Source organism: Nuphar pumila, chromosome 16 (genome assembly GCF_984573655.1).
Source record: "Nuphar pumila chromosome 16, dmNupPumi1.hap1.1, whole genome shotgun sequence".
NCBI lineage: Eukaryota > Viridiplantae > Streptophyta > Magnoliopsida > Nymphaeales > Nymphaeaceae > Nuphar > Nuphar pumila.
In genome coordinates, this window is record NC_143264.1 from 73,927,471 (window position 1) to 73,954,350 (window position 26,880).

General features: G+C 36.5%; 1 protein-coding gene across 1 annotated transcript in view; it reads left to right on the plus strand.

Moving 5' to 3' along the window:
- The window catches only part of NHL8 (NDR1/HIN1-like 8), an 87,279-nt gene extending 65,071 nt beyond the window's left edge, over positions 1-22,208 (plus strand). The window contains exon 7 of the mRNA XM_089992169.1: positions 21,836-22,208. Coding sequence (XP_089848295.1) covers positions 21,836-21,964 — 129 coding nt within the window. The 3' untranslated portion in view covers positions 21,965-22,208. The remainder of the gene's footprint in view (positions 1-21,835) is intronic.
- Positions 22,209-26,880: the final 4,672 nt, after the last annotated feature.

A 26,880-nucleotide genomic window follows, 5' to 3' on the forward strand; every position in this document is an offset into this window, starting at 1 on the left:
ATTGTAACCATTTTGTTGTGGGGTCTTAGGACACGATCTTTGATGGACAATACCATAGTCTTCAAGGTATTTCTTAAATTCATTAGATAGATATTCACCTCCGGAATCAGTGTTAAATATCTTTAAATTACTATTAAATTGATTTTTGATCATCATATGATATTATTTAAAACGTGTAAAGACATCATGCTTATGTTTGAGAAAATATATCCAACAAAATCATGAAAAACATCCACAAAAATCACATAATAGGCAAAACCTCTTGTTGAGAAACTGTACGGGGTAGTTTCGTAATTATTTAATAATTTGGGTATATCGTATTTCCTCATTATAGCTAAGGGTATTTTTGTACATGTTTATCTTTTTCCTAATCTCTCTATTTAATGGAGATTAGACCTAATGGATTGCAACGATTCTCTCTCTCTCTCTCTCCCTTTTTCGATTTGCGTAAAACCCTTGTGGTCCACAACATGGTATCAAAGCGGGACGTGGTTCTGAGCATCTGACTGTATCAACCCACCTGTGGATCGGCTTCTGTGTGCGCAACATCTGACCTAATCAGTCTTCTTTTTGGGGTCTCATGTGTTCAGCAGAAACGCAGATCTGAACACAACATCTACAGGATCTGATCTAATGTCTCCCTTCTCCAGCAGAAACGCAGATTAGATGGTGATCGTTGACAACGTCTACAACTTGTGGAAGTCGAGTTAGTTGTGCGTGGAAGGAGCAGGCAAAACGATCGATCCAAACTGCAGTCTGGATCGGGTTCTTCATATGGTGATCCAACTGTGTTGGATGTGATTTCAAAGTGGGTTAATGGGGGTAGAGTGGATGTTGAATAAGTCTCCAGTTTCGAGCATGAATCAGAGGCATAGTCGTGGTGGATGTGTAGTCGTGGTATGCTGCCTACCGTAGTCGTGGTATGCATCTCTATCGTAGTTGTGGTATGCATCTATATTGTGGTGGATGTATAGTCGTGGTATGCAGCCTATTGTAGTCGTGGTATACAGCCGGTCGTGGTCGTGGTATGCAGCATATCGCAGTCCTTTGTTGAGTTGGTTGTTGTGTATCTCAGATTTCATCGGTGAAATCAAAACTTAATATGGTTGCTTTCATAGTTGGTTGTTGCTGTGTATCAGATCCGGACTTTCAGCAGGCTATGTTCAGGTGTGATTGTTCCTGCGTTTTAAATCAAGTCAAATTCAGTATCCCATGGCTGAAACACAGAAGTCAGATATGAAGTCTGAAACAGTGGTTGATTATAAAGCCTTTGCAAACCCTTTTTCGTATGGATCATCGATAAAATTGGATGAGACCAACTATGCTAGATGGTCTCGTACTTTCATGATGTCTGTATCAGGGCATCGTAGAAAACATATTTTGTTGGAAAATGAGCCCAAAGATAAAACTGGAAAGTATGCTACATGGGAAGAGGACAATGATATTGTCATGTCATGGATTATGAATAGTGTGCAACCTCACATAGCCGATGGGCTTATTTATTACACCTCTGCAAAACAAATATGGGATAATTTGCAAGATACTTACTCTTTAGAAATTAATGTTAGTCGGATTCTTCAAGTAGAGCAAGAGATTTATAAATTGCAACAAGGAGAGCAAACTCTAGCCGAGTACTATGCCTCTGTGAAGTCAGCATTTGAGAGGCTAAACGCACATAGACCACCATGTTGTGACAAACAGAAACTACATCCGGAGCACACCATGGTTGCACGGTTTCTTATAGGATTGTCATCTGAATTCTCAATTGCTAAAGTTCAGATGTTGACAGGCTCAGATGTTCCCACTCTTGCTGAGGCATATAATCGATTAAGTAGGCTTGTCATGTCCCTTCCTTCTTCCCAATTGGAATCACAATCTTCTGCACTATCTGTTTCCTATGGTTGAGGTCGATGTTTTATTCCTAATACTCGAGGTCGTGGGCATGGTCGAGGCATAGGAGGACGAAGCAAGCTCCAGTGTACCTACTGCGGGAGATTTGGGCATCTAGAAGATAGATGCTTTGACAAGAATGGAAGACCTCCTGCACCTTCGGCTAAAGTTGTTCCTATGACTCAAGTTGCTAAACCCGAGTCTTTCGTTGTTCCTCCTAGTGATTCAGTTACTCTTACTTGTCCTGAGTATGATGATTTGATGGCACATCGTTCCTCTGTTGCTGATGTTGCATGTTCTGCAGGTGATGGATTAAATTCCCAAGGTAGTCGGTGGATTATTGATTCAGGAGCATCTAGGCATTTGTGTGGAAATGAATGTGATTTTTCATCTTTGAATAGTGTTGCTAACCATAAAAAGGTAGTTCTGGCCGATGGAAGTTTTTCTTCCATTGTGGGCCAGGGGAATATCTCCATTTCTCCTACTCTTCAGTTATCAAATGTTCTCCATGCCCCTTCATTCTCTCAAAAATTGTTATTTGTTAGTTGTGTTGCAAAAGAATTGAATTGTAGAGTAATATTTGATCCTACGTGTTGCATTTTTCAGGACTTGCTGATGGGGAAGACGATTGGTGGAGGCCATGAGGAAGGTGGAGTCTATTATCTACACCAACCTGTTGGCTCGGTTCATTCGGCAGTTGAGTCATCCTCTAGTCCGCTGCTTTGGCATCATCGTCTTGGTCATCTTCCGTTACTCAAATTGCGTAGAGTTATTCCTCATATCTCGTCGTCCTCTACTCTGATGTGTGAAGCATCATAGGAGTTCATTTTTGTCTAGTCAGAGTCCATCAAGTCAAAATTTATTTGAGCTTCTTCATGTGGATGTTTGGGGTCCAAGTAGAATTCTTAGTCGTTCTAAGTGTCGTTATTATTTAGTCATTGTAGATGATTTTTCCAGATTATCTTGGGTATTCTTGTTAAAAGATAGGGCTGAAGCCCCCATTATTCTTAAATCCTTGATTATTGAAATAAAAACGCAGTTTAATTCTTGCGTCAAAGTTGTTCGCACTGACAATGCTCTTGAATTCAAATCCTCTGACTTATTACAATTTTACAAAAATCTTGGGATCCAACCTCGGACTTCTTGTCCTCATACCTCGCAACAGAATGGAGTAGCGGAGCGTAGGCATCGGCACATTTTAAATGTTGCCCGTTGCCTCATGATTCAGTCTAATATGCCTGTGTCTTACTGGGGAGATGCAGTTTTAACTGCGGGATACCTAATAAATCGTATGCCTTCAACCTCTGTGGGGGATCGTATTCTCATTCAAATTCTTAGTCCTGAAGCTCCACTGTTCCCTATCTCTCCAAAGGTGTTTGGCTGTGTGTGCTTCGTTCATAAACTTGATTCCAACCAAGATAAATTGTCACCCAAATCTATAAAATGTGTTTTTGTTGGGTACCCCAAACATAAAAAAGGATATCGTTGTTATGATCCCATTTCACAGAGAGAGTATGTCAGTGCGGACGTTTCATTTTTTGAGTCTATCCCATATTTTTCTAGTACCAATCCAAGATTACATGCTAGCCAAGGTGACTCCTTTCCTCTTCCCGTCCCTCCAGTTCCGCTGGAATTCGTCGGTCTTGAGCCTCTTGTTCCAAGCCCAGTTCCATCACGTTACAAAAATCCTCCTGTGGTGTACACACATTGAGCTCCATCCAACTTTGTGCCTTTGCCGTCTACTTCTCCAGAGGTAAGTGTTCCTGACTCTACTGACGAGCCTATTGTTGATGATGATTTACCTATTGCTCTTCGAAAAGGAAAAAGGCAGTGTACTCTTCATCCTATTTTTCAGTTTGTTTCTGAAGCCAGACTCGGTGCAACTATGAAGAATTTCGTATTAGCCTTATCTGTTACTTCAATTCCTCTCAATCATCATCAAGCTCTTCTGGATCCCAAATGGGTGAAGGCCATGCAGGATGAAATGGATGCTTTGCTTTCTCAAAGAACATGGGACTTAGTTGATTCTCCGCATGAGGCTGATATTGTTGGTTGTAAATGGGTCTATACTATTAAGTATAACTCAGATGAATCGATTGAAAGGTTTAAAGCTCGGCTGGTTGCAAAAGGCTATACTCAGACTTATGGGTGGACTTCTTTGAAACTTTTTCTCTCGTTGCTCGTCTTGGGACTATTCGTTTTGTTTTGTCTGTCGTCGTGCACCATGGTTGGTCTCTCTGTTAGCTTGATGTGAAAAATGTCTTTCTATATGGTGACTTGGAAGAGATAGTTTACATGCAGCAACCTCTAGGGTTCGAGATTCAGGGGGAGTGTCAGAAGGTTTGCAAGTTTAACAAGGCAATCTATGGTTTCAAGCAGAGTCCTCGTGTGTGGTTCTCCAAGCTGGCTGAGTTCATGATAGCATTTGGGTTTGTTCGATCTGCCTCAGATCATTCTCTTTTTATTAAAAAGACTGGTACAAAGATTGTGGTTATGGTAGTATATGTTGATGATATTATAATCACAGGTAGCAGCGAAAAAGACATCTCTGAAACCAAGTCCCACTTGCAGAAACACTTTGTAACTAAGGATCTGGGACAACTCAGATACTTTTTGGGCATAGAGGTTGCAAGGAGTAAAGAAGGATTGGTTTTGTCCCAACGGAAATTTGTATTGGACAGACAGGAATGTTAGGTACCAAACCTGCAAGGATCCCTATAGATCCTAAGGCTCACCTGTTTGATGAAAAATCAGAGTATGTGGAAAATAGCAGTTATCGTTCCTTAGTTGGCAAGCTATTATATGTGACTGTAAGTAGACTAGATATATCTTTAGCCGTGAGCAAGATAAGTCAGTTTATGGACAAACCTACTAAGGCTCACTGGGAGGCTGCAATGTTGATCCTTAAATATCTAAAGTTATCCCTTGGCAAAGGTCTATGGTTTAGGCAAAATCCCTCTCTAGATGTTATTGCCTACTCTGATGCGGATTATGCAGGGTCGGTTGTTGACAGAAAATCAACAACAGGATTCTGTGTGTTTGTTGGAGGGAATCTGGTTACTTGGAGAAATAAGAAACAAACTCTTGTTGCTAGGTCAAGTGCTGAGTCAGAGTATCGGGCTATGGCTCAGACTGCTGCAGAGATGATGTGGGTTAAATCTATGTTGACTGATCTCCATGTAAAAGTATCATTACCTATGGAGATGATCTGTGATAATAGAGCTGCTACTTATATTGCTAATAACCTAGTGTTTCATGAGAGGACAAAGCACATTGAAGTGGATTGTCACTTTGTACGTGACTTGGTACAAACTGAGATCATCTGTACCAAGCACGTATCTTCAGAAAACCAAATTGTTGATGTTTTCACAAAAACCCTAGCCAGCTCAAGTTTTTCAAAGTGTTGTGACAAGCTGAATATCATTGATATATATGCTCTAGCTTGAGGGGGAGTGTTGAGAAACTGTACGGGGTAGTCTCGTAATTATTTAATAATTTGGGTATATCGTATTTCCTCATTATAGCTAAGGGTATTTTTGTATATGTTTATCTTTTTTCCTAATCTCTCTATTTAATGGAAATTAGACCTAATGGATTGCAATGATTCTCTCTCTCTCTCTCTCTCTCTCTCTCTCTCTCTCTCTCTCTCTCTCTCTCTCTCTTTCTCTCCCTTTTCTGATTTGCGTAAAACCCTTGTGGCCCACAACACCTCCCTTGGATACAACGGGTGTCGGTCCCCAAACATCCGAATGAACAATGTCAAAAGGTTTAGTGGTAAACATAGATCTTTGTTCAAAAAGCATACTTCTCATTTTTCCAAGAATACAATCATTATAAGAGAAAGTACTTTTACAAAGATTTTTAGCAAAGTCCAAATAGGACAACTTGGTGATATTGGGATGACTAAGTCTTTTGTACCAAACATTTATGTCTTTATGTTGGGCCACGTTACAAAAGGGGGTTTTAGGAATTTGAAGAGAATCCACATAGTATAAGTCTCCCTTCCTAGAGCCTTCCTCAATCAACCTCTCAGACCGGTGATCCTGTATTAAACATTTATTATACAAGAATTGAATGTCACACCCAAGGTCCGAGAGTTGAGAGACGAAAAGTAAGTTCAAATTCAATTTTGGTATAAATCTAATTTTAGGAATAAAGAAGTTTTGGCTTTTAAAATTTTCAATTTCCTTAATTTCAAGAGAAGTGTCATCCGCGGTTGAAACAAAAGATGGAGACGAACTTTCAAAATATTCGAAAAGAGAGGAAATGTTTAGAGACATATGAAATGAAGCACCAGAATCTAAAAGCCAAGAACTTTTACCTAGAGGAGGAGTAGATACGGCGGCACCGGAAATAGCTCCCTTAAGAAGGGGTTGAAGAGCTTCTACAATTTGATTTAGAGATAGAGCTCCATTTGTAGATTCATCTTTTTGTGGTTGAGATGTGGTGGTCATTGCTAGTAATTTCTTCTACTTAGGGCAAACTGGTTTGATATGACCCGGCTCTTTGCAAAAGTGACACACAATTTTGCTATAGTCTCTTATTCCGCCTTGACCACCTTGATTTTGGCTTTTAAAATGAGGAGGTTTATATGTCCTCAAGTTGTTTCTAGACCTAGAAATGACATTTGCTCCATCACACTCATCTTGATTTGTGGGCATTGTAAGAACACTTGGATTTTGCTTGCTAATGCCCATACGAGTTTTCTCTCCACTTAATTTGGTAATGACGTCTTCAAGAGAGTGAGAGGTGAAGGAGGATAGGAGAGAAGATCTAATTTGCTCAAACTCAGGCTTCAGCCCATTCAAAAAGTTAAAAAATCGATCTTCTTCGAGTTGTTTATGATGAAGCTCTATGGCTTCTCTACTCCACTTAGGTTCGAGCATAGCAAACTCATCCCAAATGGAAGAGAGTTCGGCAAAATATTTTTTTATAGTCATTTCTTCTTGAAAAAGGGTTAGCGCCATCTTTTGGAGGTAATACTTATGGGACAAGTCTCTAAAAGTGTACATCTTCTCAAGGTACTCCCATGCTTGAGAAACTTTTTTAAACTTTAAAATATTGGTGTTGTTTCTAGTCTCAACGGTGGAGAAGATCCACGACAAGATCTTGAAGTTCTTCATTTTTCACTCATGTTTTTTGCTATATTCTTCAAGAGCCAAGAATTTTGATTTCTCCTCTTTCAACCAAAGTAATTTTAGGCTCTGGTTCCGAAGTTGAGCCTTGAACATAGCCCCAAAGCCTTTTTCCTTTAATATGGGCTTCCATATTTTCGGCCCACACGTGATAATTGGAGTCATTGAGTTTAAAGCCAAGAGAGAAATGGGAGCCTTTTTCACCCATTAGAGAGATAAGATGAGAGAAAAGAATATGTACCACAATGAGATTTTAAATCTTACTTGTTGTAGTAATCTTCTAAAATATTGGATGAATAGAAGTTTTCCCGCCAATCACAAGAAAGTTAAAGGCACGCTTTTCAAGGCACTCTCACAAGCAACCTTGCTCTGATACCATGTGAAAATTTCTATAAAAAGAGATTTTATGTATAAACACAATGCTAAAAGCACGAAGTGCACAAAGGCGCAAAGAGGAACTCTCACAAGTGCACAAAGGCACGGATACAAATGCACAAGAGCATAAAATAATATCAACTTCAATATATTGGGTCCCAAGAGGGACTTTACAAAAGCATGAAAAAAACTAGAAGGGGAGCACCCCCTATATATACATGTTGGAGGAGTGGGGGGGCTCCAACACATACGTTGGAGCCCCTCCAACGGTTATAAATATAACCGTTGGAGGGGGCTCCAACGTATGTGTTGAGTCCCCCCCCCATATTATAAAAGAAAAAAGAAAAACTAAAAGAAATAAAAAATATGAAAAAATACAGTCATATTCTCAAATGAGAATTTGCGCAAAATGAGAAATGATTGAAATACCCTTTATCGGGTTTTGAAATATATATATATATATATATATATATATATATATATATATATATATATATATATATATATATATGTGTGTGTGTGTGTGTGTGTGTGTGTGTGTGTCTCCATATATATATAAGAATATATATATAACAAGAACATTACATTTTAACAGGACCAACATCTAGCCGAGAGGTTCACCTTTAGAATCAACTTGTTGGGAAACCGACATAACATTTCTAGATTTGTTAGTGGTTTTGTTGCTTATGAAATACATATGGAGATGCATTAAATGTCCTAAACAAAGTTGTGAGTTAAATTTTTGTTTCTCAACATGGATATATGCTACCTTTGTTTGTAGAACTGAGAAAAAAAAACCGTAATGGATTATATCAATTAAATACGTTATTTGGTGCCGGTGCAAAGGGTGCGACATGACAAATTTAAAAATCTTGGATGTAGGGGTGCAGATATATATACTAATGATAGGATGCTCCCGGAGCACCTACACCCACCCTATGTCACATAGGTGCGGGTGAGGATGCAGGTGCGGGTGGGCGATGCGGCACTTTAAAAAAACTTGGGTGCGGGGGTGTGGGGAGGGTATATATATATAATTTTTAACAGTTTTAAGTTAACACTACGTGTATGGGTGTGCATTTATGTATTTATATATATAATATAGATAAAAATGGACTTGATTAGGGTTAACTGAATCTACTTTTGGATAGAAATGGACCTCGGTATGGTTGACTTCGCCTAACACAAAGGAAGTTGTGTCCAAGTGTCGCACCCGCCTCGGTGCGGGTGCGACGCGGGTGTGGTGCCCTTTTAGAAGAGTCTGTGTGACAGCACCAACCTAGTAGAACTAGAACCTATAAATTTTGATAATTCTCTAGTTTTGTCTTGATCAGGCTCCATAGATATGATCTACATGCATTTTTTAGTAGAAAGCAAGTTTTGGATAATGTAATTTGGTACATGTAGGTTTTTTAAGATTTTCAAGAATCAATGGCCCACAATGTGCCAAAATTCCATGAATTATAGAATCTTACTTTTGTTGCCATAAAAAACATGATCCAAGACAGTTGTTATCACACAAACTATGTTGAATACATCTATGAGGTATAATTGAGAAGCAGTCTAGGCCTATGGTTTCTACTAGGGGGATGTAGGTACTCCCAAGCACCCTATCATTGTTAATGTGTGTGTGTTCCATAAAATGCATTTGCAATTATTCCCATATAAGTTTATAATTATTCTATTACTTTTGTGCTTTTCTTTCCTTTAGTGCATTTTCTCCAGTTTATATTTGCATTTATCTACCAAATATTTAAGTTGACGGGAGGTCACAAGTTTGAAACCCACAAGTGGTGTCCCTTGCGGCAAGGTCGAAGCTGGGTGTACTCCCTGGCGAGCAGGGGGGACCTCAAGGGTTTTACCAACCGGAGGCCAGCCAATGTGCAGTCGGTAATGGGGGGTTTTCCCCTTGGATTATCTAAAAAAGAATCTACCAAATATATTAAATTTATTGTGAGGTTGTCATGATTAATTCACAAGTCAAAATAATTTAATAGAATCACAATAACATAAAATCTCTCCTTTTTCAACATGTCATGATATTATCACACTACTGTACCCAGTGTTGCAAGTATAGTATGATACTCTATAATATGTGTCTTATCTACTAAGTGTTCTGAAACAATACACCCATATTGAAAAAAGATTTACAAATAATCAAGTTTTCAAATCACTTGATAATAGATACGCTAGAACAAAAATAGCATATAAATGCTTCACAACACAAATGTAAAAGACTGCATAAAAAGCACTTCAATCTGAATATAATTGAGAGGGAGAACCCTCTACAAAAAGTGAATTACAATGAGCACAAATGACCTTATTTGTAGATTACATGTTCTCTTGAAAGAGTTGTTGGGCTATTCCCAACCGCTCTAATTAGAGGTGTTGGGAATAGCTCCCAACACCTCTTTGTCAACAGTGAAATATTGATTGTTGACTGTACATTGACAGCCAGCCAGACCGTACAGCGACAGTCATTATGACCGTTAAGAAAAAGACAAAAAAAGAATACAAAAAAAAGAATAAAAAGAAATAAAACAAAAATACAGAAAAATAAATATTACAAAGATATACGTATATATTTTAAATATATATTTGTATACATATATATACATACATATACATACTCTTGTATTACGAAGAGTATGTATATATATATACATATATATGTTATTTTCTAATAGCCTCCCTCAAACTTATGGTGAGATCACCAAAAGTTTGTTAAGTAAAAAGTTGAATCTTGGTGAGCACAGTGCCTTGGTGAAGAAATCAGCAAGTTAATATTCTGATGTCACATAGAAAAGATCAATAGTCTTCTTTAAATATTCTTCACGAACGAAATGACAGTTCATCTCTATATGCTTAGTTCTTTCATGAAAAATATGATTTTGAGCAATGTATATAGAGCTCTTGTTGTCACTGCATAATCTTATAGGATTTTGAAGATGAATTCCCATATCTGAAATTAGTTGCTTGAGCCACACGACTTTCATGGTAGTAGTCGCAATTGCTCTATATTCAGCTTCTGTAGATGATAAAGACACATTTTGTTGTTTCTTGCACCTCCATGAAATTAAGGATTCACCTAAAAACACACAAAAGCCAGTTGTTGATCTCCTATTATTTGGATCTCCTCCCCAATCAACATCAGAGTATGCAATAAGATTTAAGGAGAAAGAAGAGGATAGAAAAACTCCCTTATTTATTGTGCCTCTAATGTATTTGATAATTCTCATGACTGCACTCATATGAGCTGAAGTTGGAGCATGTTGAAATTGACTGGCTATATGTACAACATGAGTTATGTCCGGTCTTGTAATACTTAAATACATAAGAGACCCCACGAGTTGTCTGAATGGAGTTGGATTGTCCAAAGGAACTCCATCGTCGGCTCGCATCTTCATTCCAATAGTCTCTGGAGTGTCAACAACTTTATCATCTGATAGTCCTAACCTGTCAATAATATCTAAAGCAAACTCTGTTTGTGACAATATGTACCCTCTTTTTAGTATGATACTTTTATACCAAAAAAGTATGTTAGGAACCCAAGATCTGTCATTTCAAAAGATTTTTTCAAAAACTGTTTTACTTTCTTGATTCCTTCTTTGTCACTACCTGTAATCAACATAACATCAACATATAAAGTAAAATTATAATACCTGCAGAAGAATTCTTGATAAATAAAGTTGTATCAGTTTAGCGTGGTTTAAAACCATATCTTGTAATAACATTGTTAAAAGTATCAAACCAAGCTTTAGGTGCTTGTTTGAGGCTATACAATGTCTTTTTTAATTTAAGCACTTTATCTGAAGGAATTATCAATCCAGGTGAAACATCCATGTATACTTCCTCATTAAGATTCTCATTCAAAAAGGCATTTTTAACATCCATTTGAAATATATTCTAATTTTTAATAGCTGAAACAGCTACAAGCATTCGAACTGTGGTCATCCTAGCAACAGGAGCAAAGGTTTCTTCGTAATCCACTCCGTATTCTTGAGAATATTTTTTGGCAACTAGCCTGGCTTTATGCCTTTCCAACGATCCATCACTTTTGGTTTTTACCTTAAAAACCCATCTAGAACCTATGATCTTCTTTCTAATGGGTAAATTTAGAATTTCTGAAGTGTTAGCTTCTTTAAGAGCGTCTAATTTTATATGCATAGCTTTTATTCATTCAGGTAAATTTTTTGCTTCATTGTAACATGAGGGTTCAAAATATGAATGAATAGCTATAAGACATGCTCTATGTTTAGTAGAGAATGAGTCATAAGACACAAATTTATTTGGAACTCTTGAGGTTCGTTCAGATCTACGAATAGTGGTTTGTTCTTAAGGAATTTCTAATGTTTCATGGTTACTTTGATTTACACTTTCATTAGGTGTGTTTTGATTTCTTCTAGTGTATACTATTGGTTCAACTGTTGTTCTATTCTAATAGGGGATTCTACATAAATATTTTCATCATTAGACAATAGTTTAAATAAAAGAGTAATCAAAATTTATGTCTTCAAATCCACTTTCATTTTCAAAAAAGTTAACATTCCTTGAGACGAAAAGTTTATCATTTTTTATATCATAACATTTAAATCCTTTTTGTGTTTCAGAATAGCCAATGAACGCACAGGAGATAGTCTTAGAAGATAGTTTATCTCTTTTATCATTTAAAACATAACATTTGCAACCAAAGATTCTCAGTCTTTGATAGTCAGGTTGATATTTGAATAATTTTTCAAAAGGAATTTCATTGGCCAAAGTTTTTGAAGGCATCCTATTTATAAGATATATTGAGGTTAACGCAGCTTCAGCCCAAAGGTTTTTAGGAGCATTCTTAGCAATAAGGAGAGTCCTTGTAGTTTCTATAATATGTCTATGTTTTCTTTCTGAAATTTTGTTTTGTTGTGGGGTTCTAGGGCATGATCTTTGATGTAAAATTTCTTCGTTTTCTAAAAATTGTTTAAACTCATTTGACAAATATTCACCTCCAGAATCAGTTCTGAGAATTTTGAGTTTACTTTCAAATTGATTTTTAATCATGTTATGGAACATTTTAAAGGTTGCAAACACATCAGATTTAAACTTAAGAAAGTAAATCCAACAATATCTAGTGAAGTCATTGATAAACACAACATAGTAGGAGAATCCTCCTTTAGAGGCTACGGGAGCAAGACCCCACACATCCGAATGAACTAATTCAAAAGGCATCGAAGAGTAAAAAATTCTTTAACCATAAGGCAAGATTGTCATTTTACCAAGTAAACATAGTTTACATTCAAAATTATATTTACAAAGATTCTTGGTAATAGGTACAAAATTTAATTTTCTTATATTTAGGTATCCAAGTCTATGATGTCAAGTCCGTATATCTTTTGTTTGAGCAGTGTTACAAAATTATTCCTTTGGAATACAAAGATAATCCATGTAATAGAGATCTCCTTGCCTAGAACCTTCCCTAATTAATTTTTCGGACTGGCGATCCTGCACCCAACATTTATTTGATTAGAAAATGACCACATCTATGGTCCGAGATTTGAGAAACTGAAAGTAGGTTAAGATGAAGTTTTGGTATAAGTCTTATTTTTTGAATATGAAATTTGTTGTATTTTGACAAATCATTTTCAAAAGTTCCAACGCCCTCTATTTGCAAGGCAGTGCCATCAACAGTGGAAACAAATGATGTATTTGAATTAGGTTGACATTCAGATAAAATAGACCTGTGTGGGGTCATATGAAATGAAGCTCCTGAATCAAGAAGCCAAGAGTACGTAGCAGGAGTAGAAGATGATGCAATGACCGCTCTTGAGGTAGATCCTTTAAGCAATGGTTGCAATGCTTCTATCAGTTGAGATAATGATTTGGTGAGGTCTTTAAGATTCAGAGTATCCTCATCTTGTTTTGATGGTGCAATGGCAACACGTTTTTCTTGAGGCCTATATTTGTATCTAGGACATTGAGACCTAATATGACTGGGCTCATTACAGTTATGGCAAATGATTTTTAATTCTTCTCTATTCTTACTAAAATGAGGAGGTTTATATGGCTTGATATAATGTCCTGGTTTGGATGCGGTAAGTGCGCAATCCTCTTCTTGTCTATTGCTAGAAGTAGCAAGTACACGAACATTCTTACTTATGTTTAGCCTAGTTTCTTCTCCACTAAGTTTAGTGAGAATCTTATGAATAGGAGGAGGTGATGAAGATGATAGCAAAGACGCCCTCGTTTGTTTAAACTCGAGTCTCAAACCATATAGAAAAGCGGAGTCTATCTTCTTCAACTTGAACTCTTCGCATTTCTATACACTTCTCTTCCCATTTGGGTTCAAAATGGGCAAGTTGGGTCCAAATGGAGGATAACTTTATAAAATAATCTCTTACATTCTTTTCTCCTTGTTTGATATTTCTAACTTTTTCTTAGAGATAATACATGTGAGCCATATCTTTTTCGGTAAACATACTTCTAAGTTATTTCCATGCTTTATTAGCCTTTTTGTAACATAAAAGTTTTGAGACAATTTTTGTATCAACTCCACTTAACATCCATGAAAGAATTTTAGCATTTTTTATGTTTCATTCATCCAATTTTTTGTAGTATTCTTTCATAGCTTTATCACTTTCTTCAAGACTAGTCTGTACACCATTTTCACCTAATGTAAATTTGGGAGTAGGTTCAAGAATAGTACTTCTTACGAAACCCCACAAACCTTGACCCTTTATGAATGTCTCCAAGTGTCCCGCCCAAATGTTATAGTTGCTTCCTTCAAGTTTGAATGGCGGAATAAAGTTGGAGTTGCTTGTATTGTGTGAAAAAAATTCACCCATGATGAATCACAAAGAAAGAAGAGAGTCACTACCACAAACGAGAGCAAGCACGTTTTACGAGGCAACCCACCAATGCACGGTTGATCATAAACCAAGCTCTGATACCATGAAAAGAGACTTACAAATAATCAAGTTTTCAAATAACTTGATAATACATACATTCATCGAATATGCTAGAACAAAAATAGCATATAAATGCTTCACAACACAAATGTTAAAGAGTGCATAAAAAGCACTTCAATCTGAATATAATTGAGAGGGAGAACCCTCTACAAAAAGTGAATTACAATGGGCACAAATGCCTTATTTATAGATTACATGTTCTCTTGAAATAGTTGTTGGGCTATTCCCAACAGCTCTTTGCTGTTGGGAATAGTTCCCAAGAGCTCTTTGTCAACAGTCATATATATATATATATATATATATATATATATATATATATATATATATATATATATATATATATTGACAGCTCGCCAGACTGTACAGTGATAGTCATTATGACTGTTAAGAAAAAGACAAAAAAGAATAAAAAGAAATAAAACAAAAATACAGAAAATTAAATATTACAAAGATATACGTATATACTTTAAATATATATTTATATACATATACATATACGTACTCTTGTATTACGAAGAGTATATATATATATATATATTCAAGTATATACATATATATGTTATTTTCTAACACATATCTCGATACGGGTGTGTATCGTACCCATTTTGGGTGTATCTTACGATACACCCTTGTATCTTATGATACAGAACGTTTGACGCTGGGGAGAAGTTCTGCGGAATCGCAAGGTTCCCCCCCCCTGTTGTTGGGTAGAAACTCCCCCCAAAACAGTGATAAATCTGGGGGGGGTTGATGGGACCACATGGGCCCCACTAAAAGAGGGGGCCAGCAGAACTTCCCCCCGGCGTCAAACGTGCCCTTACCTCATTTTTTTTTTAACTTTATCCTTTACTAAAATGCCATGGAAGTAAACATGGAATGGCCACTTCCAACAACCACAGTAATTAGGCGTTAAGATGGGTTGCATGCAGGCTTGGTCATTGTTGGTCCAGATGAAAATCTAACTTTTAGTACTACATCCAATTTAATATCTGGTTCTGGTATAGATCTGATTAATTAGAGTTGGATTCTGATACTAACTTCATAATATCGGGTCTGGTAAAAGCGGTTGAGGTTTGCATGTAGCAATATTAGAAGGATTGGACTTGATATGGGCACAAGGGAAAATCCAATAGAACATGTTCTTCTGTACACAGATACTAATCCATTTAGAGAAGTAAACCCATTCCAAGTGTAATGAAGTATGCGAAAGAATTCAAGAATGTCAAAGCATTCACAATGTCCAACACGGACAAATGAAACAAGCACAAGAGATAAAATCCACCAAGGGATATACGAAGGGTCTTATAATAAGGCTACACACATAAAAGAATATTTCTTTTATTGAAGAGGAGCTCTCTAAGAGCCATACTAAATACAAGGGGGGTTCCCCCTATTTATAAGAGAAGGGAGACCAAAGGGGGCTCCCAATATCCCAACGGTTACAATTGTGACCGTTGGGGGCCCCAACGACTCCATTGTGGGGCCCCTTTTCGGTATCCCAAAATACATTTAAAAAAACAAAAAAAACAAAAAATAAACAACAGCAAAATAAAAGAAATAAAACAAGTACCCCTATTGGGTACTTGTGAAAAGACCATAATACCCCTATCGGGTATTATGGTAAATACATCTATATTTATATATATATAGATGTATTATTACATATGTCTTAACACCCCCCTCAAACTTTACGGGGAAATGACCGAAAGTTTGCCAAGAAGGAACAAGAAGCGAGGAGCAGGCAGGGCTTTGGTAAAGAAATTTGCAAGTTGATATTCTGAAGTGACATATGGCAGTGTAACTGTCCCACGAAGATATTCATCACGTACATAGTGACAGTCCATTTCAATATGCTTAGTCCTCTCATGAAAGGTGTGGTTGCTGGCAATGTAGATGGCACTTTTGTTGTCGCAACAAAGCTTCGAAGCACCGGTAATTTCGACTCCCATATCTTGAAGAAGACTTTGAAGCCACACAAGCTCCATTGTAGTAGTTGTCATAGCCCTGTATTCTGCTTCAGTAGAAGACAATGAGACTTTCTGCTGTTTCTTGCACCTCCAAGCAATTAGCGAATCTCCTAGGAAAACACAAAAACCAGTAGTTGAGATTCGATCATTTGAGTTTCCTCCCCAGTCAGCATCAGTATAAGCCAGTAAGTCTAAGGAAGAGAGTGAGGATAGGAATAGCCCTTTAGTCAAAGTATTTTTGATGTATCGAATGATCCGGAGCACAACACTCATATGCACAGATGTAGGAGCATGCTGAAATTGGCTTGCAGAGTGCACAGCATGAGCAATATCCGGCCTGGTGATAGTCAGATAGGTGAGGGAGCCAATGAGTTGCCTGTAGGGCGTAGGATCATCCAGCAGAACTCCATCCTCCAGTCGAAGTTTAGCATTGATAACCTCGGGAGTCTCCACCTTTTTGTCATCTGAAATCCCAGATTTGGAACATATGTCTGCAGCAAGCTTCATCTGTGACAATATATACCCTCGAGGAGAGTATGCTACTTCTATACCAAGAAAGTACCTGAGAAAACCCAGATCAGACATATCAAAATTATGTTTTAACATATTTTTAACATTAAGAATACCACTTTCATCATTGCCAGTGATGATCATATCATCAACATAAAGCAGAAGGATGATGATACTATTACCTGCACGTTTAACAAAAAGAGTAGTGTGAGTATAACATGAACGAAATCCCAATTTTAACATGATAGCACTAAATCTATCATACCAAGCCTTAGGGGCTTGTTTAAGACCATATAAAGCTTTTAATAACCGAAGAGTTTGACCTTGGTTAACATTAATTCCCGGCGGAGGGTCCATATATACTTCTTCATTCAACTGACCATTAAGAAAGGCACTTTTAACATCTAATTGAAATATAGGCCATTTTTTAGATGATGCTACCGCTATTAGAGCTCTAACGCTTGTCATGCGAGCCACGGGGGCAAAAGTCTCCTCATAATCGATGTCATATTCTTGTGAATATCTCTTAGCAACTAATCTAGCTTTATAACGTTCTAGGGAACCATCACTTTTTGTTTTGACTTTGTAGACCCATCGACATCCTATAGCTTTTTTATTTGTAGGAAGGTGAACTATTTCCCAAGTTTTAGCCTTATTTAAAGCATCTAGTTCAACTTTCATTGCTTCAACCCAATGAGAAATATTTTTTGCTTGATTATAGTGGGAAGGTTCATAGTAAGAATGCAAGGCAATTAAACAAGCTCTATATTTAGGTGAGAGAGTTTCATATGAGACAAACCTATTAGGTGGAATTGATTCTCTAGAAGAACGCCTAAGGGAGGTTTCTTCTAGGGGTTCATTAAGCCGCAAGAATTTTTCTAAAGCACTAATAGGTTGTGCTTCCTTACGCCGAGTGTATACTTGGAGATTGTCACCATTATCATGAGTATTTTCTAAAAATTCTGGATGACTCAAAAGGTCATCATTTGAGTCTTCTAAAAGATCATTGATAAACATATAATCAATATCATTTGGTTTTTTCAAAATTTCGAATCCATTTTCATCTTCTAAAAAGGTCACATCTTTAGAGACAAATAATTTATTGTTCTTGTAGTCAAATCATCTATAGCCCTTTTGATTTTCACCATATCCTAAAAATACGCATTCTATTGCTTTAGGTGACAATTTATCTCTTTTATGTAAAAGAACAAAGCATTTACACTCAAAAATACGAAGACGATTGTAGTCGGGTGTCATATTGAAATTTTTTTCATAAGGAGAGATATTGTTCAATTTTGAAGATGGCATCCTATTGATTAAATAGGTGGAGGTTAACACGGCTTCGGCCCAAAAACTTTTTGGAATATTTTTAGAAATGAGTAAGGATCTAGTGGTTTCTAAAATATGTCTATGTTTTCTTTCCGCTAGACCGTTTTGTTGAGGAGTTCTTGGGCAAGATTTTTGATGACAAATGTCATGTTGTTTTAGATATGATTGAAAATCATTTGATAAGTACTCTCCACCCGAATCGGATCTAAGAATGGATATTTGACTTTGAAATTGATTTTGAACTTTTGTATGAAATTCTTTGAAGAAGTTAAAAACTTCTGATTTAAAGTTAAGAAAATAAATCCATACATATCTAGTATAATCATCAATAAAAGTAACATAATACGAATAACCACCTTTGGATAGAACCGGAGATGGTCCCCATACATTGGAATGCACCAATTCAAAAGGTCTTGTTGTCACAAAGGTTCTAATAGGAAAAGGAGTAGACTTCATTTTTCCAAAAATGCAATCTTTGCAATTGATATCTTTTTTTTTACAAAACTTGTTTCCAAAAGGAAAAAGATACATTTTAGAGTAACTTGGATGTCCAAGCCTTTTATGCCAAGTTTCAATATTTTTGTCTTGGACATAAGTACAAAATGAGGTATTTGGAAGTATTAAGTTATCCATAAAATAAAGGTCTCCCTTCCTATGGCCTTGCCCAATCCGCTTCCCGGACCGGAGATCCTGCACAAAGCACCCTTGGGATGAGAAAGATATTTCACATCCATGGTCGGCTATTTGAGAAACGGAAAAGTGGTTAAGATTTAATTTAGGAACTATTCTAACTTTTGGAACAAGAAAATTTTGAACATTTTTAGAATCAAGAGTTCTAATACCATTTATTTTGAGAAAAGTTCCATCGGCTGTAGAGACACAAGATATTTTTGAATTGGTGTGCACATTGGTTAATGCATTTTCATGAGGAGTCATGTGAAAAGAGGCTCCGGAATCTAAAATCCAAGAGTACGTACCGGGAGGTGATGATGAGGCAATGGCGGCACCGGAGGTGGAAGAAGTAGCCTTTAAAATTTGTTGGAGAGCCAAGGAGATTTGTCCAAGAGTATCTTTGAGATCCCCGTTCTTGCCGTCATCTTCTTTGGTGGATGATTCTTCAACGGAAGCCACCTTTGGCTTGAATGCCCCATTTAGCTTTGGGCAAACGGGTTTAATATGTCCCGGCTCATAACAATGATGACATATAATCATTTTTCTTCCACCACTCCCTTGCTTACCAAAATGAGGTGGTTTGTATGTTTTAACATGATTGCCGGGTTTAGATACGACAAGAACTTCCTCTATGCTTTTACCCATGCTATGCCTAGTCTCTTCTTGAGTAATCTCGGCAATAGCCTCTTCTAAGGGAGGAAACGTAGATCTATGGAAAAGTGAGGATCTAACTTGTTCAAATTCGGGACGAAGCCCAAATAAAAATTGAAACAATCTATCTTGTTCCATTTGTTTTTGTCTTAGTACCACATCCTCCATAGCCACCCATTTAGGCTCTAAAAGAGCCAATTCATCCCACAAAGGATTTAGAGCACTATAATAATCTTGTATGCTCATGTCACCTTGTTTTGTGGTTCTTACTTTTTCTTGCAAAAAATAAGCTCTTGCAAGATCCTTTTGGGTAAACATACCCTTCATAAAAAACCAAGCTTCATTTGCCCGGCGGAATTTTGCAATATTTGCACATACCTTGAGTTCGACATTATTCATAAACCATGCTAGGATTTTTGCATGGTTGCTCTCCCAATCTTCCATTTGGTGATTATAATCTTCAATGGCCTTGAGACGAGCATCACCTTCAAGTACTTTCTCTTGATCTCCTTCCATCTTTGTGAGCTTAAGTTGGGGTTCCGGAACGGTTCCCATTACATAACCCCAAAGCTTCTTGCCTTTGAAATTATTCTCCATTGCGGATGCCCACATCATGTAATTTTTTCCATTGAGTTTGAATGATAGATCGATCTTGACTTTCATTGCTACAAAATGAAGATGTGAGAAAAAAAGGAAGTAGAGAGAGACACAATTTTACCTTAGAAGATCGTATGGCTCTGATACCATGTAATGAAGTATGCGGAAGAATTCAAGAATGCCAAAGCATTCACAATGTCCAACACGGACAAATGAAACAAGCACAAGAGAGAAAATCCACCAAGGGATATACGAAGGGCCTTATAATAAGGCTACACACATAAAAGAATATTTCTTTTATTGAAGAGGAGCTCTCTAAGAGCCATACTAAATACAAGGGGGGTTCCCCCTATTTATAAGAGAAGGGAGACCAAAGGGGGCTCCCAATAGAGTCGTTGGGAGCCCCCAACGGTCACAATTGTGACCGTTGGGGGCCCCAACGACTCCATTGTGGGGCCCCTTTTCGGTATCCCAAAATACATTTAAAAAAATAAAAAAATAAAAAACAGCAAAATAAAAGAAATAAAACAAGTACCCCTATTGGGTACTTGTGAAAAGACCATAATACCCCTATCGGGTATTATGGTAAATACATCTATATTTATATATATATATATATATATATATATAGAGAGAGAGAGAGAGAGAGAGAGAGATGTATTATTACATATGTCTTAACACCAAGTACACGGTAGATCTTATGTTAAGGTCTATATCTAAGAAAAAGGTGTTGGATCTGGAGTGGAGACTAGACTGAAACCAACCTGTTTCACACTTAATGTTAACCAAATACAAGCTCTTTGTTGAATGACCAGGTGAGCAAGGCCCCATTGCTTAATCCCGTGTCAGGGGGGAACACTCTCAGATGGGCAAGGTCTCTTTTAGCTTGCTTAGTCTTTCTAATAGAGTTGTATTCTGCCCTTGTAAAGAATGAGGGATAAAAGTGCACGTCAAGTTCTTCCTAGCTTTGTTTCTTATGCACAAAGGTTAAAATGTTTACCATCTTTTTGGAAGGCATTTTGATGGCATTTAATTATGTGTTTACATTCTATAAAAAATCTGTTGAAAAAATTTATGCTTGTATTTAATATATCACATGCAATACATGTGCATATGAAATTGTGTTTGATTTACCTTCAATTAATAAAAAAATGAAAAGGTTGTAATTGTAAAAATCAACCAAGAAATTGCCCGTCCATGTATGTGAAACATAAAAAATTTCTCTTTTTCTTATATGAAATATTAATGAAATTCTTCTTAGTGTGTGGTTGTGTTTATATAATGTTATTTAAAAAATGTCTCCTAATTGAAGAATTTAAATAGGTTGTATTACAACATATGCACATATTTCTAACTCCAAGCTGTATATAGCTACAATTCTGTTCGAATCACTTTACGAATGTAAATAAAAATCAAAGTGTGTCTACATCATATGCTTATTTTCCTTCTTTTTTTCATTCATCCAATGTGCTGTGCCAGGAATTGACTAGTATGTGCTTCGGTAAAGCTAGGCCGGACAACTGCCATCACTTGTATAATCACAGTTTTTGTCGCACTTTAAAGTATTATTGAACATGTTTGTATCTGTTTATTGGTAGTGGGAGTGGTTTAAGATTGGAGAATTGTTTATAAAGCACCTAGTGATTTCTAGATGCATTATGGCTTTCTTTGCACTGTAGCAAAGGGAAGGAGTAATGGATCTTTCTTTTTTCAGCTTTTTTGGTTTTTCCTACCTCTAATATTGTTATCTTGTTCTAAAATACAGGTTGGAAATAACAACCACATCTTCTGTTGGTCTTGCCAAAATCACTACTGTGCTTTGTGCCATAAAGTTGTCAGGCGCAGCTCCCAGCACTATGGACCAAAGGGTTGCAGACAACACAGTCAAGATTGATTCTATCTTAATTTTCCTCTTTTTCATGTTATTTTCTTTGTTTGCCTTTTAATTAATAAATCGAATCTATTTAAGAGGCTGAAGTTTTGGATGTAAATTGTGGTAGAGTTTTGGCAACCATGAAATAATGGTGCATATAGGCTGCGCACCATGAGTGCCATTGAGTGAGGCTTTTAGATTGAGATGGTGTTAACACATTTGTTGTATCGATTAGTATATTGATTCAGCATTTGTTCTTCTTTCACTCTTTATATATATATATATATATATATATATATATATATATAGAGAGAGAGAGAGAGAGAGAGTAATGCTATGGTGCTCCCGGAGTACCCTACTCCCACATACTAGAAATCATAGTTTTAGGTTGGATCTTTTCAATTAAACCCTACTCCCACATACTAGAAATCATAGTTTTAGGTTGGATCTTTTCAATTAAACCTTATGGACGCACTCAACATAGTTTATTTGGTAGGACTCATGCTTTGCATCATTTTTTTTTTTGACATAAAAATAGGATTTTTTAAATTCTAAAATTTTGACATTGTAAGCCATTGATTTTTGAAGGTCTTAAAAAACATACATGTATATTATAATCACATGATCTAAAACTTGGTTTCTACTAAATAATGCTTATAGATCATATTTTATAGGGTTGGATCAACAAAAAAAAGGTTTAAGAAAATTAAAAATCTAAAGCTTCTATTATGTAGGAGTAGGTACTCCCGGAGCACCTTATCATTATATATATATATATATATATATATATATATATATATATATATATATATAGAGAGAGAGAGAGAGAGAGAGAGAGAGAGAGAGAGAGAGCTTGATCACTTTCGAACATGACCAAAATTAACTTGTGCTGAGCATATGGATGCTCAGCATCATTATTTCTGCATAAACACTTTTAAGTGACAAAAAGTTGCTGCTAAAGGTATGGGATCTTTAGCAGAAGTCTCAACAGGGACTTTTAGCGGCGACTTTTTGTTGCGTTAAAGGTGTTATTTGGCGCAAACTCGCAATGGATGTTCAGTGCGAGTTTGTTCTAGTCATGTTCGAAAGTGATCATGCATCTACACTTTTTTGTATTTATATGTGTGTGTGTGGTAACTAAAATATGTTTACCAACTAAATATGTTTGCTGGTATGAATCAAGATTTTCATAGCTTTTTTTACTTTTTTTTTAAATTTCACTGTGCCTATGTGATCTAGATGCTTGGTTTTATATAAATAGACTATTTGGATCATCTAATTACTATGTATAAGAAGAATATTTTAAGGGTTGAAAATCAATGGTTTAGAATTTTCATAAACATTCAAGCATAAAAAATTGTATTTCTTGATCCGATTAGGATGATCCAACAGTTTATTCTTAGCAAATGGATAACGTTGAATGCATCTGCATGGTTAGATTTGCAAAAAAACATATGAAAATCTTGATTCATATCATCAAACATATTTGGTTGGTATATATATATATATATGCTCGTGCTCATGCACATCAAAATACACAATACAAATGTATTTGTTAAATGCTTAGGTCATGTTTGGCCCCTCATATTGAGGAATGAGGATGAACTTTTGAATAAAGTCAATTGTAGGGATGACGTTGATTAGAAGTTCATCTACTGGATGAAGAAATTGTTTAGAAACTGTATCTTGAAAGGACTTTTTAATTTTAATGGGGTGTTTGGTGCATTAGTTAAGGTCTTCTAAAGCACTGTTTTTGTAGTAAAGGACCAACCTACCTCTGACCTTATAAAATAGTTCAGGTTTGGGTTGAGTATAGGTTAAACCCACCCAACCCAACCTGAACCCAACTTGAGGTGGGTCGGGTTTGGTCATGGGTTAGGCCAGCCTATACCTAACTCGAGGTGAGCTGGGTATATGTTAAATCTAGGGTTTTATGTCAATGAACTCGGTGAGTCCAGCAGTTTTTCACAAGTGTTCATAGATGACACTAGCACTGAAGTTGACTTCTGAGTCAAGTATTCTCATGATTTTCTTAACATTTGACCAACATGAAAACGAACTAGTCAAAACCCAAAAAATGAGTTGATCAATTTCTCCACCGCCCTATTCAGAGCTCATTTTGGCTTCGTTGTTTGAAATTTAAATTGTCGAAAGGACTGTCAATGCATCCATCGAAGACAAGCTTATGTCACATAAATACAAACATAGAATATACAATCGTGCTATTTTCAAAAAAATTTCATGGAGAACAATATGAAAGCACATATGTGGTGTCCATAAAATGCACGTCAAAAGGATTTGGAGCATGAAACAGAGGGAAAAAATACCCCTTCATCAAAATAGATAACAGTGTCAAAAGCCAATAATAAGATCAGTCATAATCTTTTTAATAACAGAATAGCCCCAAAGCAGACACAGGACAGCCATAATTGGATAAGTAAACAAACACATGCAGCCAAAAGTTATAACTGAGAACATGTTACATTCCAATGCTGCAACCAAAAAAAAAGAATGAAGGAATTCTGCCACAAACAGCTCAAGTTAGGATAAATGTCATCAAGACAAACTTAAAATGACCAGGAAATAGCAAAAGTTGTACAAAGATCACGAACTGTAAACCATGAAATCCATGAACAATAGGCTATGAAAACTACATAAAGCAACTCTATATTAGCATGGACTTTCAGTTCAGTTAGCAACAATTCTTTTCCTTCCAAACCAAGATCAACAAACAAGCATAGTTCAATCATGAAACCAACAAAATGTAAAAGCAAAAATGTATCAGATAATCAAATCAAAGAGTGATCCTTAAGTTCAAGCATCAGAAAGAAAAAACTTTGAGCTACAAACAATCATCAAAAATAGCTTAAGACCAGCATCTGTCATCATACTTGGCATGACCAAGATGATTCAACCCTCCATCCTCTCCAAAAGCTCCATTGCTTGACTTATAAAGCTGAACTTTGTATTACTTTGTCTATTAGTGATCACATCACATGTTTTGTCAAACTTCTCAATCAACTGATTTGCACTAGACTTCCTCCTGCGACATGTGTTGTTCTCAACATCATCTAAATTTGATACCTCCGCGGACTCCCTATGACATTGTGTATGTAGTGCACTAGTGGTAGGAGTAGCAGTGTCAGCAATGTCCTCCTCTTCTTTGAGCTCATTTAATCTTATGTTTGCATGAGTGTTGCTTTCAGTAGTAAGAACATTCACTATTGGAGAAAGAACTTCGGATGGAGTCAAGATATCTTCACCCATAGCAGTGGTCCCCTCAAAGAGAATATCACATTCATCATGAAACTCAAGGCTTTTCTGAACCTCTTCTAGATATATTTTAACGAAAGCTTTATGTGTGTGGTCATCCCAATGTTCTTTTTTCACAGCCACTGGTTCTTGATTATTCTCATTGCCCATAGTCTAATACACAAATTAATAATTAAGGACCCAAAGGCATTTGAATTAAGTTTTTAGGGTTATAGAAACTAATAAGCAATTTGTACCAACTTTGCAATCAAGTTGAATAGAATAAGCTTGCAAAAATTGTACTGAAATTGGATTAGAAAATTAAATAGCAACTGATACAGCATCATAAAAATCAAATTCCAAATACATGAGAAATAAAACGATTAAAAAAAGTCAGGCCTAATAACAAAGAACACTCATATAAGTATATAGATATGGTTGTTAAAATCAGGGGTTCTTAACAAAATCAAGAAAAAGCTAAAAGAAAACAAGACAAAGAGATGGAACTCGAGGCACATGAAAACCAAGAACACATTAAAAAAATGAAAGAAAAGAAAAGATGTAAACCTAATAAAAGATACCATCTAGATTCTTCTTCTCTTTCATACAAAAAGGTTCATACGTAAATAGTACCATGACTCCTTGAAACTTAAAGCAAAGAATATGATAAATTTGGGACCATGACACACAAAATACACCAAAAAAAAGAATATTCTAATGACACCCAAAATGAAAAACTCAATCGATAATATGAATTCTAAATATTATAGAGAAAATAATGAACATGGAACCCTTAAAATTGCAAAATGAACAGCCATAGAAATGATGCAGGGAGGTATCGTGTTGCACGTGATGCAATGTTTCTTGCTTGTAACTTGGCACGTAGGGGCTGAGAAATGAGATTCACGACTGCACTAGTCATGAAGTATGTTGAGAATGATATTGAAAACCATCGTTGAATGAACAGTGGTTGATTTTATTATGAATAATAATCAATATAACAAGGAAATGAAACAACGAAACAAACAATAAACAAACGTTGAAAAGAGGCTGCTGAAAGACAATCAGAAAACTCAAGAAAACAAAGGATGTGGTAATCCAATATTCTGTGTGTTTTCTCACGCAACCCTAGACTGACCCTTTTAAAGGGTGCAGTTGGATTTGGGTCTCAGGTCTGGTTTCAGACCCGAGACAACTTTTGTTTGTTGTTGGATCTGGAGCATCCGGGCCTGTGCTCGTCTAGAGTAGGTACGCAGGGATCTGAGGCATCTTGGTACTGACTGGAACTGGGTTAGATCTACTGCTTGGGTCCGATCCTCGATCCCATCGTGCAGGTCTAGTTCTCTACCATGGTCAAGCTGTATGGATCTGGGGTGATCCTGCTCTGTATCATTCTCCCCTGGTTAAGAAGAAGTCGGCTCTGACGACTTGTTGTCTCCACAGTAAGCATATAGATCAGACACATTGAAGATAAGCAAAATGTGTCAATCTTCGGGCAGTTCAAGGAGGTAAGCATTCAGGCCCAATCGTCGAAGAATCTTAAAAGGACCATACTTCTTAGGACTCAACTTGCCCTAAGTACCCACTGGAAAACGCTCAGAACGCAAGTAAACCCATACTAATTGACCGACTTGAAACTGGACATCTCGACAACCTTGGTCTACAAAAGCTTTGTAGGCTTCGTA